The following is a 14,027-nucleotide window of genomic DNA, read 5'->3' as shown; positions in this document are numbered from 1 at the left end:
AACGTTTGTTATGTTTTTTGGCCATAACGTGAAGAGAAAATACCAGAAACTGTCACAACACAACTCTCTGAAATACATTCAACTCATTAAAATTATGAAATAAGAATGAACAAAATTGTTTTGAAATACGCGAAACTAACACATACAAAACAGATCAGTATGCCTCATACATTATTAACATACGACTTTGATATGGGGAAAAGCACAGAACCGCTAGAAAAAAACCTAGCCTACAACTCCAACCCCACAATAAGAAAGTCATTCTTTTGTCCCAATTAACTGACTCGCTAGCACGCGCTCGCCTCTCTTGCTTGTAGGACGATTGCCGTTCCGAATCCCCAGCCGTAAAGCACACATGCTGCTATAACGAGTAGGAAACACAATACACAAAGGCTACGTACAATACACTTGCGAAATAAAGCATCAAATATATATGCTTGAAAATGAAGTTGACTGTACTGGAGGTTATATTTGTCAAAAATAGGAAGAATCAAAAATAAATCTGAAAATTGGAAGACAAGTTAAAAAAAAAAGGAAAGTTTCACGGTAACTCGGAAGAGTTGGCAGATACACAAGTGATTACGAGGCCTACAAAAACCAAAGGCTTGCAGTGAAGAACGCAGTGAAAGATACAAAACAATAACCGTGGAAAAAGTTTGGAGAAACAATGGAAGGAAACTTCCAAAACAACCAAAAGCTTTTTTATAGGGTGCTGAAATCTTTACGAACAGAGAAGCAGTGTCCCCTTAAGTTCATAAAGGACAAAAGCGATAACCTCCTCTGAAGTGAAAATGACATCATGGAACGGTGGAAAGAACACTTTCAAGAACTGCTAGGAGGGAATAAGGAAACCAGGGATAATGATCAGGATGGAGAAGAACAGCAGAAGAGGAAGGTTGGAGCTGTGAAGAATTATCCATTGAGGAACTAAAGCATGCATTGATGAAAATGAAACTAGGCAAAGCTACAGGTCATGATCAGATAGCACCTGAGATGCTCAAGTTTATGGGCAAAAGTGGCGAAGACTTGTTCCACCGGATTATCAATCTTGCTAGGAAAACAAAGAAGATACCAACTGACTGGGAGTACAGTGTCATTGTGCCAATATTCAAGAAAGGAGATAACAGAGATTGAAAAAACCATTGTGGGATATCGCTCCCGAGTGAGCCAGGGAAAATATACACAAGGATTTTGGAAGAAACGCTAAGGCAAGTTATAGAACCACAGTTGGACGAGGTGCAGTGTGGGTTCTGACCAGGAAGAAGCACCCAAGACCTCATATTTACCATCAGACAGATCAGTGAAAAACTGATGAGTTACAGAAAAGAGGCACACCTTCATTAACCTAGAGAAAGCCTTTGACACCATTCCAAGAGATGAAATTTGGAAGACACTGAAGCAAAGAAGTGTCAATGAAGAATTACAGCAATTCAAAGCCTGTACAGGAAATGTTGGAATTATGTTCGCACCTGCAATGTAGAGTCTTCAGAGTTTGAGACTGCAATGGGACTTAAACAAGGGTGCATCAAATCATGCAATGGGCAGGTGCAGAAATTCAAGCTTGGTTATAAGTGTATTATCACCCATTGTGCCTTTGCTGATGACATACTACTACTACTTGGAAACTCTGAAAGAAACCTTCAAAATAACTTGTTAATCTGGGAAGGAAAGCTGGAAAAGATGATCATGAAAATCAAGGCTAGGAAGACTCGGACCATGATGATGTCATGGCAGCCTAACCCACACCAGATCACACTGAATGATGGTTACAGTATTGGAACAGACCACAGATTTTAAATATCTTGGAGCTACAGTGCAGCAAGATGTTAGAATGGATGGTGAAATTACAGCTCGATCCCAAGCTTCAGGGTGACTCTTCAATGCACTAAAAAGAAATTTCCTTAAATAATCCATCTGTGACTAAATCCACGAAACTTCGTGTATACAAAGTGATATATCTCCCTACCTTGCTCTATGGCTGTGAAACCTGGACATTGACCAGCAAACATGGAAGTAGAATTCAAGCATCAGAAATGCGATTTCTCCACAAAATAGAGGGGAAAACGAGAAGGGATAGAATCAGGAACCAGATCATCAGACCTAGTCTCAACGTATCACCTGTGCTCGAGAAAATTGAACAGAGCCAGTTACGATGGTTTGGGCATATTCAAAGAATGGATGACACCAGGATGGCTAAACAAGCTTTCGATGCCAGAACGCAAAGAGTAAGACTGCGCGGGAAACCCAGAAGAACATGGGAAGAAGATGTGAAGGCAGCTGTTGAAGGCAGGGGAGGAGAGTGGAGAAAGGAGAGTGAAGGAGCTGGCCCAAGACAGAACGCGCTGGTGGATCCTCTGCAAGGTAGAAGAGGACCAACTAAGTAAGTAAAGTAAAGTAAGTAGAGGGAGTTATCATTATATAGAGAGATCTGCAATATGGATTGTCACGTCGATTGATCAACACGATAACATCTGAAAATTGATTTACATTAACTACGTAAAACATGTAGACTTGATAATAAGTTTTTGGGCTTTTGCCGTGTCAGAAAACAAAATGAAATTCTTTACATTTCGTAGAGAACTTTGTTCTGTGTCTTCAGAAGAAAATCTTGTATGTTCACGAACAAGACTTCTCTAATAATGAAGTTTTGAATATAAGAATTCTTTACTGTTGGTCTACAGTAAGTGGTATTTTTGTTTGTCGCTAGATGATTGCTCACTGTGCTCTAGCTTCCCGAGCTCCAATTAAGAGGTTTCATGTTCCATCGTATGTGTGTGCGAAGTAAACAGCAAGATCGAGACAAATCGAGGACGAATGCAGTAGAAGAAATAATAAAAATAAAATGAAAAATAAAATAAACTGCAATAAAAGACTAACAGGACAGCAGAAGAGAAAGGAGCTGAAGATGAAAAAAAAAAGTGTACAACATAATAAAAATGGGAAAAATGAGTGGGAGTCAGACAGGAGTGGGGTGGGTGGCAGAAAGGAAGATGTACTACAATGAGGTTGAAGACATGGGAGTGAAAAGAAGTAAGAATGATACAGTTAAGAGGTGTATACAGGTTATGAAAGTATGACTCAGGCATATAGCTTAGTGATGAGAAGAGTACTAATTTGGAAAACACTAAAATGAAATAACAATAGTGAAAGGACAGGAAAGAGAACTACATTCGTACATCTTTAACGGCTGGCAACCACATATAACTTAACTGATAGCCAGTGTCCCTGTTGAAATTATTAGGAATTTTACATATTTCCACAGTTTCCCATATAATCCTAGACCTGTAATGTTTAGTGTGGGTAAGAGCTCAAACATCTTGGAACACGACATCATGATCCACTGATAGGGTGTGCTCAGCTATTGCCGACTTGTCTGGCTGGTTGAGACGGATATTTTGCTGGTGTTCCTTGATACGAGTACCAATGGACCGGCATGTTTGGCCAAAGTATACCTTGCTGCAAGTACAAGGCATTTTGTACACCCTAGGGTGTAATAGTGGGGACAATCTGAACTTGCTTTGACCTAAACTGTGAGCAATTTTTGTGACGGTGGCAAATACGGTTTCTATATTGTTGTAGCGTCCTCCGCCTTGTAACTATGCAACCCGCTCTCGCATCGAAGCTCCGAGAACGTGTGTGGTGTATCCAGCTGGTGCGCTGACTCATAGCGCGAGACGTCAGCCAGCCCGTACAAATAGGAGGCAGAACTCGACAACAGTGGGCAGTCAGCTGTTGTCCAGCGATCAACTCTACACAGTAGGTCAGATACGGAGGTAGCCTCTTAAAAATGTGGGCTGAATAGGTGGGCTAAACTCTGATCGAGAGGTCTCATCTCAGGACTCGATACCGCCTCACTATTTCCGCCTTCCTTGTAACTTCGCCCACACTTCTAGCATTCTGCTGCACAGAAAGACTTTGCATTATATTCTTCTAGCATTCTGCTATACAAAAAGACTTGTATTACATTCCAGCAAGTATTTCAAGATATTAGATAGCCATCAGTTATCAGAGACATTTATATGTGCGTGACACTCTTCATTATCAGTGCAGATCATTGTGTATATAGTACTGTGAACTTGTATAAATGTACATAATTTTCAATTCCACATCAAGCTTTCTCATAACATTTAGCGTGCTCCAAATAAGAAGCGTCAGACAATTTATTTCTATGTATTTTGTGAAAGATCTCACTAAAATAAACTTTTTAGTTGTGTTATATATTGTTTGCTTCTTGTATACAACACAACATTATGATGATGAGGATAATTAGGAACAACATTATCAACAACATTATGACGAAGACAACCAACATTATTGCCACAATACATTATATTCAAGCAGAAAACTAGCACGAAATTACATCACCAAAACTACAACATTTTTGCGGTGAGAGAGATTTTCCAGTACCGCCAGTTCAAAGCGTGTGCACCCAGTTGAACAGCCAACATTTGGCACCGAACACACAGCATTTGTTCGTACAGTGAGTTCTTCTCTGCACGGGCCAGTTCACCTGCTCGCTGAAGGTCACAGCATACAACCTCACCATTCACACAGCGTTCTCTTCCCCCTTCATACGAGCCTCCAGCCGGCTACCTGCTCCCCGCAACTCGACAAGCAGTCCAGCTGTCATAAACATTATACACAAGCATGGCAACTCCAGAGCAATTAGGAGCCATTCTCCAGACTTTGCAACACAGCAATTTATACAGCAACAGCAAACAGCATTACTCACAGCCCTTCAGGCTCTGTCTATTTCCCAACAGAGCACTGCAGTTCCTTCATTTGCTTCTTTTGAACCAGATAAAGAGGAATGGTCTGTGTATTTTGCTCACTTACAACAGCACTTCGTCTGTCATGCCATTACAGACGAGAAGTGCCAACGAGCTCTGTTCCACACTTCTGTGGTAAATGAAACCGCGAATTGCTCATTAAATTAAGCCCAGAAGAGCAGATCTCAGAAGTTTCTTTCAATCAGCTCATAGCTCGCCTCAACGAGCACTATTCTAACGATCCCCACTTTGCGGCGGTCCGGTATAAATTTTTTCAGTGCCAAATGAAACCACAACAGACTCACGCAGAATGGATTGCAGAGTTACATAGTCTCGCCAAGGGCTGCAAGTTCGTATGTCATAAGAATGGTTGCGATATGCCACATACTGACTCGTTCATTCGCAACAAGGTCATCCTCCATACGCCACAAGACAAAATTCGTTCTGACGCTGTCAAAAGCAGTAACCCTTCATTAGAGGAAGTATAGCATATTGCCACAGTTTATGAAATGACTACTAAGACTGCAGCTGAGATAGCTAACAGATACGAAGTGGCTCAGATGTCTCATACGGACAACAAGTGTTCTACTCCTTCGATCGTCAGGGAAGCAAGCTCGCTTCGAAGCGCTCCCACCAGGTTCCTTCTCGCTCTTCTCCGAAGACACGGGTCCCTAAGCACCCAACGAACCTACTGCTATCATGCAGAGGATGTTTTAAGCATCGTGACCGACGTGACTGCCGATACTTGAAGGCAACCTGTGATCACTGCTATAAAATAGGGCACATCAAGACTGTCTGTCACAGTAAGTCCCACCCTGGCCCTGAACGTCCTACTAGGAAGGAACCACAGGACATGGAAGTTGAACAAATCAACCTGGTTCTGCCTACAACCAATTCAAGCAAGATAGTCATTCCGATCACCTTCAATGATCAATCGACCGATTTCCAACTGGACACTGGATTCCCTGTCTCCATTATAAATCTTGCTACCTATCACAGCTTAGGATCGCCGTCATTTTCTCCAGCTTATGTCCAGCTCGTTACTTTTAACAAAAAGAAAATTGACATTAAAGGCAAGATCACTATCCCCACACGTTATACGGACATACATAAAGTAGTTACCTTACTGGTTGTCAACTACACAGCATCCAACATTCTTGGCATGAATCTCTTCAATCTATTCAGATTTCAAATACATGACGTCAATATCATCTCCAAATTACAACCTGCCTGCATAATCTGCAACTGCTACTCACGAAGTTGAAAGAAAATGGCCTAAATCTAAACTATTTGAGCAATTTCCGGGAGTTTTCAAATTCACCCTAGGCACAGCCGAAGGATACGAGCTCATACCCAGCTTCAACCAGGAGCCAAGCCTTGCTTTTACAAGGCACGTCCTTTCCCTCTCACGCTCTAGGATCAAGCTAAGCAAGAACTACAGAGATGACTAGCAGCCGGTATTGCAGGACCAGTCACCTCCAGTAGATGGGCTACACCTATCATCTTAGTCAAGAGGGCAAATGGTGGTATCTGCATTTTAGATCTTCAGTGAACTCTCAGATTGAAACAGAGGTTTTTCCCGATTCCCCGCCCTGAAGATTTATTTCGCCGCTTGTCTCTGAAAGATTCTTATCTCCAGCTCCTCTTAGATGACGAGTCTAAATAGTATCTCACATTGAACAAACCTCTTGGTCTTCTACACCTACAGCGCCTACCTTTTGTTATCTCTTCCTCTGCTGCAATTTTCCAGCGATATTTGGAGCAACTTACAGCACCTTTCCCGGTTGTGCTAATTATTTTGACGACATCCTTGTCACAGGCAAACATCATCAGGATCATCTGCATAATCTGCAACTGCTACTCAGGAAGTTGAAAGAAATGGCCTGCATGCTAATCTTGCTAAATACACCTTCTTTTAACAGCAAGTTCAGTACCTAGGACAGAATGTACCTGCCATTATCAACATGCCACCACCACAGAATATCAATTACAATCCTCCATCGGAATGGCTAACTACTACAAGTTCATTCTACGCTTTGCTTCAGTAGCAGCTCCTTTGAATGTTCTACACAAGAAAGGTGCTAACTTTCATGGCTCTCAGCAACGTCATCATGCCTGGCAGACCATCAACAAGGCCCTAGTTCAAGCTGTCAAACTTACACATTTTCAGCCCGGTAAGCTACTCACCCTCGCCACTGATGCATCAGAATATGGACTCTGCGCAGTTCTATCGTAGAAGGATAGCCACGGACATGAGCGACCTATTGCATTCGCTTCCAAGACATCAACAAACACCGACATCACTACTCTCACATAGAGAAAGAAGCGTTAGCAATTATCTTTGGCATTTGCCGCTTCAACGAATATCTGTATGGTAACCATTTCCTTATCATCACATATCACAAGCCCCTTGTTCACTTATTTCATCCTGGTATTAAGGTATCTGAACATTCTCTCCGGAAACTTCAGTGATGGTCATTATTTCTCTTTGACTACTCCTATCAAATTGCACATTGTAGCACATCCCAGCATTGTAATGCTGATGCTCACTCTCGCCTACCTGCTGGTCCTGATACTACTTTTGATGCTGCATGTCTTCAGTTAGACATCGAACTTGGAAAAACTGTCTCCAGTTTTCCTATTGATGCTACCTGCATCGCAAAAGCAACAGATAAGGATAGTACGCTCACCACCATTCGCAATTGTTGGCCGCTTCAACACAAACTTCCTACCGAGCTTGCACCTTATCACTGTCTTCAAAATTGTCTCAAAGTACAGGAGTTATCCTATTAGAAACAGGCACACTGTTCAAAGTGGTGATCCCACTTAGCCTTAAGAAGCGACTTCTCAACATGTTACATGAAGGTCATTGGGGAATATCGCACACCAAGCAACTCGCCCGACAACACTGCTATTGGCCAGGTATTGATGCTGACATCGAAAAGCTCATCCGCCACTGTGAATTCTGTCAAGCGCACCAGAATGTGCCTACATCTGATCTCGGTCAGTTGGTACAATTATTTTATTCATATGTATGTACAAAACACACACATAACATTAATCACTGCTGTCAAAAACAAAACATTCACATCACAAACCGCCAACTGCAGACAACTGCCAATCACTGCACATCGAGATTACAACACTGAAACACAATTAAAACAGTTGACTGCTTAAAAGCATGTCGTCCACGTGGTCACAAGTATAACCCTGCTACAACATGACTCTTCAGCCAGTAACTTCCAGCAACTCACTTAACAGTAACTCGTTCAACAACTAACTTCCGATGACTCACCAGTAACTAACTTCACCGTTAAGATCGTCTCTTTATATAGGTGCCCGGCCAGGCGTCTAGACAGTTACCTTACAAAAATATATTTTCTCGAAAACTTGAGAGTGCATAATACACAGTTTACAATGGATGGAATTTTCTCAATCGTTCTCGTTACTTATTACCATTCTGGAAGTTACAGCATGTTTCACAATTATGGATTACAATTTATATATACAGGTAAGAATAAATGATAATATTAATTTACAGGTATTTACATTAACTGATATAAATGTCTATATACAACACATGTTCATGACATAACCTCACACACAATACGATCATTCGACTACGTAAATAGTAATAATACTAATACTAAATGAATGTACACTTCATAGCTATATATACAAGTAGTAGTAATAATAATAATAATAATAATAATAATAATAATAACCATAATAATTCGAGCTCGATATCTGCATCAGTTACCCATGGGTGGGAGAATATTGTTTTTAAGTTATACTTGTTATCGCACTTGCGTCAACATACCTGCAATGTGTAGGTTGAACTAGCAGGATGATATCGCAAAGAGAAGCGGCTATCACGGATGATCAAAGAACTCCCAGTGGAAATTGGCAGGGGATCTACCTGCCGATTACGATCTACCTTAATCCACAACACAGGGTAATCCTGTCCATACTGAACAGAACAATCCAATTCCACGGTACCCCCAATGTCCTTGATCTGCTCCTGTGAGATGTATGATATTGTTGGTGTACGCTGAGCATATACTGAAACAGAAGTCAATTTACCAATGTAGTCAAAACCAAACATAGGTAAGAACATAAAAAGGCACAAATTAAATCATATCATTTATTTAGTTCTTATAAGCTAAATAACTTAATGGAATAAATGATAAGATCAGCAATCAGACAATACAGAAGATGATGACCACGATGTGGACAAACAGTTAGTGTGTTTCCAGTTTCCTTGCCTTTAAATTATTATAGTGGCTGCTCTTTCAATATTATCAGGGTAAAACTTCACTAGCGGGGCTGCTAAAGAGAAGTTCGGAATCCAACATGGCGCGGCTCGCACATCATAACACGCTACACAAGGCTATCAACTTAAGTGCGGTTAGTGACAAGAACATTGGTCTGGATTTGGTTAGAAGATTGGCTGAAGACAAGACTATTGGCCTGGATTGGTTTGGGGGCAAGTAAAAGGAGTTAAGAGCCATGAAGTGGCCCACAGGTCTCTTAAGTATCTCATGCGACAGTACTGGCCCGTGACAAGAAAATGAGATCAGTGCGTTCTATATTTAACAGTGGACAAAACTTCAATTGATGAACAATGACTTGCCCACTACGGCAAAGGATACAAAGTTCTCGCTGCCAGTAGAAATTCGACTGGGGCCTGTTTTTCAGTAACCAGTATGCTATGAAACATATAAGATTTATGGGGAAAGGTTCCCCTCCAATAAATGTACCCTTCTTGGCTGAGTGCTTCAACTTGTATGCACGTTTCTGGCACATGAAAATTAGTTTAATTCCCCACAAAAATTAATTTCTAGATCTCTGCCACAAACTCCACAACAATTCAATCACGTAATTAACCCGTGATTAACTAATGGCAATGAGACAAAGTCTCTCATAGTGCATTAGCACTGCTGGTGGCTCCAGGTGGCCTTTGCGGTAGCCTCCACAGTGTGCACTAGCCATGTGTCTTGGAGAGTGTGCTAGGTACCAAGTGATGAGCCCAACTTAGCACACGGGGGCGAAACGCTGGCAACCAGGAATGAGTTAGCTGGAAAATTTATAATGTCCAATAACGGACCATTTATATTGGTATTATAAATTTACTCAGTTGGGACAAATATTTCAGGCTCCCTATGGGAATCAATATCTATACCATATTTTACAGCCAAAAGGTGAAACAAATAAAAGCAAGGGGTATTTATAAATATCATATCATGCATGTGACATTTTGAACCATTTTTCATTAACTGCAAGGTCATTTACTTGATTGAAATTTGAGTGTTTTGTTCGTATGTTTGCACCTAAAATTAAAACAAATAAAAGAAAGGAACATTTTTGAATTACACATCATGCTAGTGACATTGTAAAAGATTTTAGATTAACTTCACGGTCAGATAAGTCATTTACCGCGCTAGAACTGCAGTGATTTGTCGGTATGAAACTGCCCGAAGCACGGTGCAGCACAAAGTGCCTTCTTACAATCAGGGCACCAGATCATGGACTCTTTCCTCTTTCCACTCTTCCAACACATTCCACATCTTCTAGTGGGTCTCTTCTTTGATGTACCTGGAACAAAATCGGGCAAGCAGCGCTCCAGTAGTTGAGATGGTGTTGGTGCTTTTGAAGGATGTACTTTTAGCTACTGTTCTACCACTTCTCCAGTTGAAGATAAGTCCTCTGCTAAGGTCAGTTGAAAGTCCAGTCTACGTAGGCGTCCTCCTTTTTCCTGATAAATTATGAACGCAGTCAAACACGCCAGATCCATCAAGTAATGGAACATCTTCTGGTAATATTTCTTTCGGCGTTCTTTGGCAAGTTTGTAGCTGGGAACTTGGCCATCATTTTTATCCACTCCTCCCATATTCTTGTTGTAATCTAGAACAAGGGATGGTTTATGGATTACTCCTTTCCTTGTCTGAACATCGCTTATGCTGTCATCATTGATTGTGCTGACTAAGGTAACATCCCTTTAGCCTTTCCATTTCATGCTCATGTGTTTTTTACAAAAGGCTGCAATTGTTTCCCGCTTCTGCAGTCTGGCCCTTTTCACTGTGTCTGGGAATTCCTTTCTGTTGATTCTCATAGTCCCCGCATCAGTATTTCTGCTACACAATGTGTCAACTAATCTTGGACTAGTATACCAGTTGTCAAGATAGAGGCAATACCCTTTATCTAGGAGGTTGAGTAAGTTCTAGTACAACTCTGGACAAAATATTCTCACCAGGATATCTTGAACCATACACTGTGTCCTTGCCAGTATAAACTACAAAATTCCACAGATAACCAGACCCACTTTCACAAAGTTTATAGCATTTCATGTCAAATCTGCTTCTTTTAGATGGAATAAATTGCATCCAGCCCAATCGTCTTTTCCATAGAAGGAAGGACTCATCGACACATACGTTTTGCTCAGGAGTATATACGGGAAAAAATCTTGATTGTAGGCTGAATTTTATAGAGCTTTTTGTTGTGCAGGTTAGGATCAAATTTGGAACTGTCGGAGAAATGAAGGAACTTCAGGAGAAGATGAAATCTTTTCTCAGAGATAATTTTCGAAAAATAAGGGGTTGCGATACTTTCCCGTTTTGAGAAGTACATACTGTTTTCTAGCTTATGAACTATCCCCTGCAGCATCAGCAGTCCAATTAGAGTTTTTATCTCAGTTGGATTTGTATCCACCCAATCTCTCGCTCATGACCGTGGTTTCAAGTTCAGATGGGCTTCTAAAAACTGTTTAGCATACACATTGGTCTGTTCGGCAATAAGTTGAAGCACATCATCACCTATGAACTGTTCAAAGTATCCCAACAAATTGAATTCATCGTCGAAGTCCACATTTACACCACCAGCACCAGAAAAAACAAATTTCTGTCGTGAAACACCACGCAGCGGGAAAGGCTGAAACATGTCTAGCACTTCGCCTTCATCCGATTTGTCATGTTGTTCATCTTATTCTTCATTCTCATTCTCTGAACCACTTTCACTATCAGATTCACCTTCATCTGTATCAAAACACTCATCTTTGGATTTCTGAGAAGATAAATCGTCACAATCATTTTCTAAGTGTCGAATAATCTTGTCTTCTTCGAGCGTTTCGAACTTATGCTTTGAACTATATGCTGCCATATTTGGCCTACTGTGGACAAGTAGCACCGCACAGTTTTAAAATAAAAACTATGCTTCAAGAAGCGTGATGTGGTATTTGCTGCCATCGTGTGGGAAAAACACCAATTAAGACGACAATACACGAAGCGGCAAAGTTGCTCGTCATACCCAGGAGATATTCATGGTAAAAGACTAGTACGTATATATTCGTCATGCCCATTTCCCTGTAACATTCAGTGTATGAATATATACATCATGCCCAGTTAAGAGGTTAAAAACCTAAGACCAGGCCGGGAGGCTCAGACAGTTGAAGCGCTGGCCTTCTGACCTCAACGTGGCAGGTTCGATTCTGGCTCACTGATTTCGAGTGTTCAGGAAACTACGTGGAAAGGAGCAAAGTCAATGGACACTGGGGAAGGTTTCAAACATTTATAACAGCCATAAGAAAACCCAGAATGGTATTCGTATAGTGGTCAGCAAAAAGTTGTGAGATAATATCGTCCCCACTCTGGCAAACTAAGGAATCTGTAGTTCTGAAGTTCTGGTCTAGATTTTGTTATTTATATATTGTCTACCCTCTGACAAAGTTTCACATCTGCAGCTCGTTCTGTATGCTTAACACACAAAACCAATAATTAAATATAAAAATTGATTTTACATGAGTAATCACAACTTCTTTCAGCTCTCCTAACCTTTTGACAATTTGCAGATTCGTTAGTTTGCCAGAGCAGGGACGATATGTAACAAGTCGATCGCATATCTGATCGCTTGTCTGTGAAGCTCTCAACTGTTGACCTAAACTGGGATCTAAGTCAGAGTGGGTGAAATGTTCATGTTACAACAGTTCGCAGCAGACTGTTGGAGGCAGGAAGGTTTTTTTTTACAAAGCAAGCTCATAGTCACGTGTCCCTAACTGCACGGTTAATCTGATGAGTGCTACGCCCGCCTATAGACGGGCTGACGCAGCCGGTCCACCAGTGTTACGCACGTCTATAGACGGTGCGCGAGAATATTAATTTTTTTTTTTTTTAAGTTTCTCAGTTCACTTTCGAGTGCGAATTTGATCTCTGACATATTCTGCCATCTGTTGGGCATTATGTAGAACTAACTGATCAGAGATTATAGCTTCGGGAAGTAACTTACAGAGCTTTTCGTAGACGTCTGTGGAGTTGTTCATCTGTGATGTAAACAAACATGGCGGAACAACAATTTAGTTGCTCTTGCAGCGATGCTATTCGGATCACAGAATCTTTCAGTTATTAACCACAGTGGAAAGTGATGATAGAGATGATCATTTTAAGGAATTGTTAAGCGATTTTGAAAGTGAGAGTGATAGAGAGAGTGCCGAAAATATTGTATGTAGACAGAAACAGAGCCTCCTTCTAAACGAAAGAAGAAAAACATGGCGAGTACAAAAGCTATTTTATCACTAACTTTGTGGTGGATGGATTACTTTTCTTCGCCAGAGTTTCAGGTAACTGTGACAAGCTCCGAGGGCCAAGTAGTGTTTGATGACAACCCAAAAATCATTGATTTTTTAGAAACTTTTGTGCCAATGGAGTTGGTGCAGATAGTTGAATAAATCGGCATCACAAACAACCAGTAGAAATCATTTAACTATCACCACATTGAAGGTCTGGAAGGTATTTTAAAATATCAACTTATATACTTCTAAGAAGTTACATGTAATAGTTGCCTACAGATTTTAAGAAATAACATTATTTTGGGCTCTCTACTTTGTATAAAGATAATACACACATGGGCACATAAGTGTAATTTTGTTTTCTCTCAAAATAATATTGAAGATAAGTGTAGGATTTTCCACTTGCATTTAGATTTATAAACAACCAACATTTATAAACATTTTAAGTTAATCACCCCACTGATAAGTTAAAAATTGAGGCTCCTACAATTTTTCTTACGAATGAAAAAACTCAGCACTGAAGTACCAAACAGTCAACTGGTAACTCAGCACTTAAAAGGTTAACTTGCTCGGTGACAGTTTTTTCAACAAGATTGTTCACCACACCAACATCCAAAAATGATTTTAAAATCTTTGAAGAAGAAAACACTGTGTTCCTTTGGCCTGGTAACTCATCCTTGTGGGCCATTTATAAGAAGAGA

General features: G+C 40.6%; 1 protein-coding gene across 2 annotated transcripts in view; it reads right to left on the bottom strand.

The window, feature by feature from the left end:
• The window catches only part of LOC136856795 (lachesin), a 136,883-nt gene that overhangs the window by 92,682 nt on the left and 30,174 nt on the right, over positions 1 to 14,027 (bottom strand). For both annotated transcript variants that reach the window (XM_067134907.2, XM_067134905.2), the window contains exon 2: positions 8,590 to 8,831. In XM_067134907.2, the coding sequence (XP_066991008.2) occupies positions 8,590 to 8,831 (242 nt within the window). The remainder of the gene's footprint in view (positions 1 to 8,589; positions 8,832 to 14,027) is intronic.

This window comes from Anabrus simplex, chromosome 1 (assembly GCF_040414725.1).
Source record: "Anabrus simplex isolate iqAnaSimp1 chromosome 1, ASM4041472v1, whole genome shotgun sequence".
NCBI classification, from domain to species: Eukaryota; Metazoa; Arthropoda; class Insecta; order Orthoptera; family Tettigoniidae; genus Anabrus; species Anabrus simplex.
Note: the sequence above shows the minus strand (reverse complement) of the source record. Positions and strands in the feature narration are given on the sequence as shown.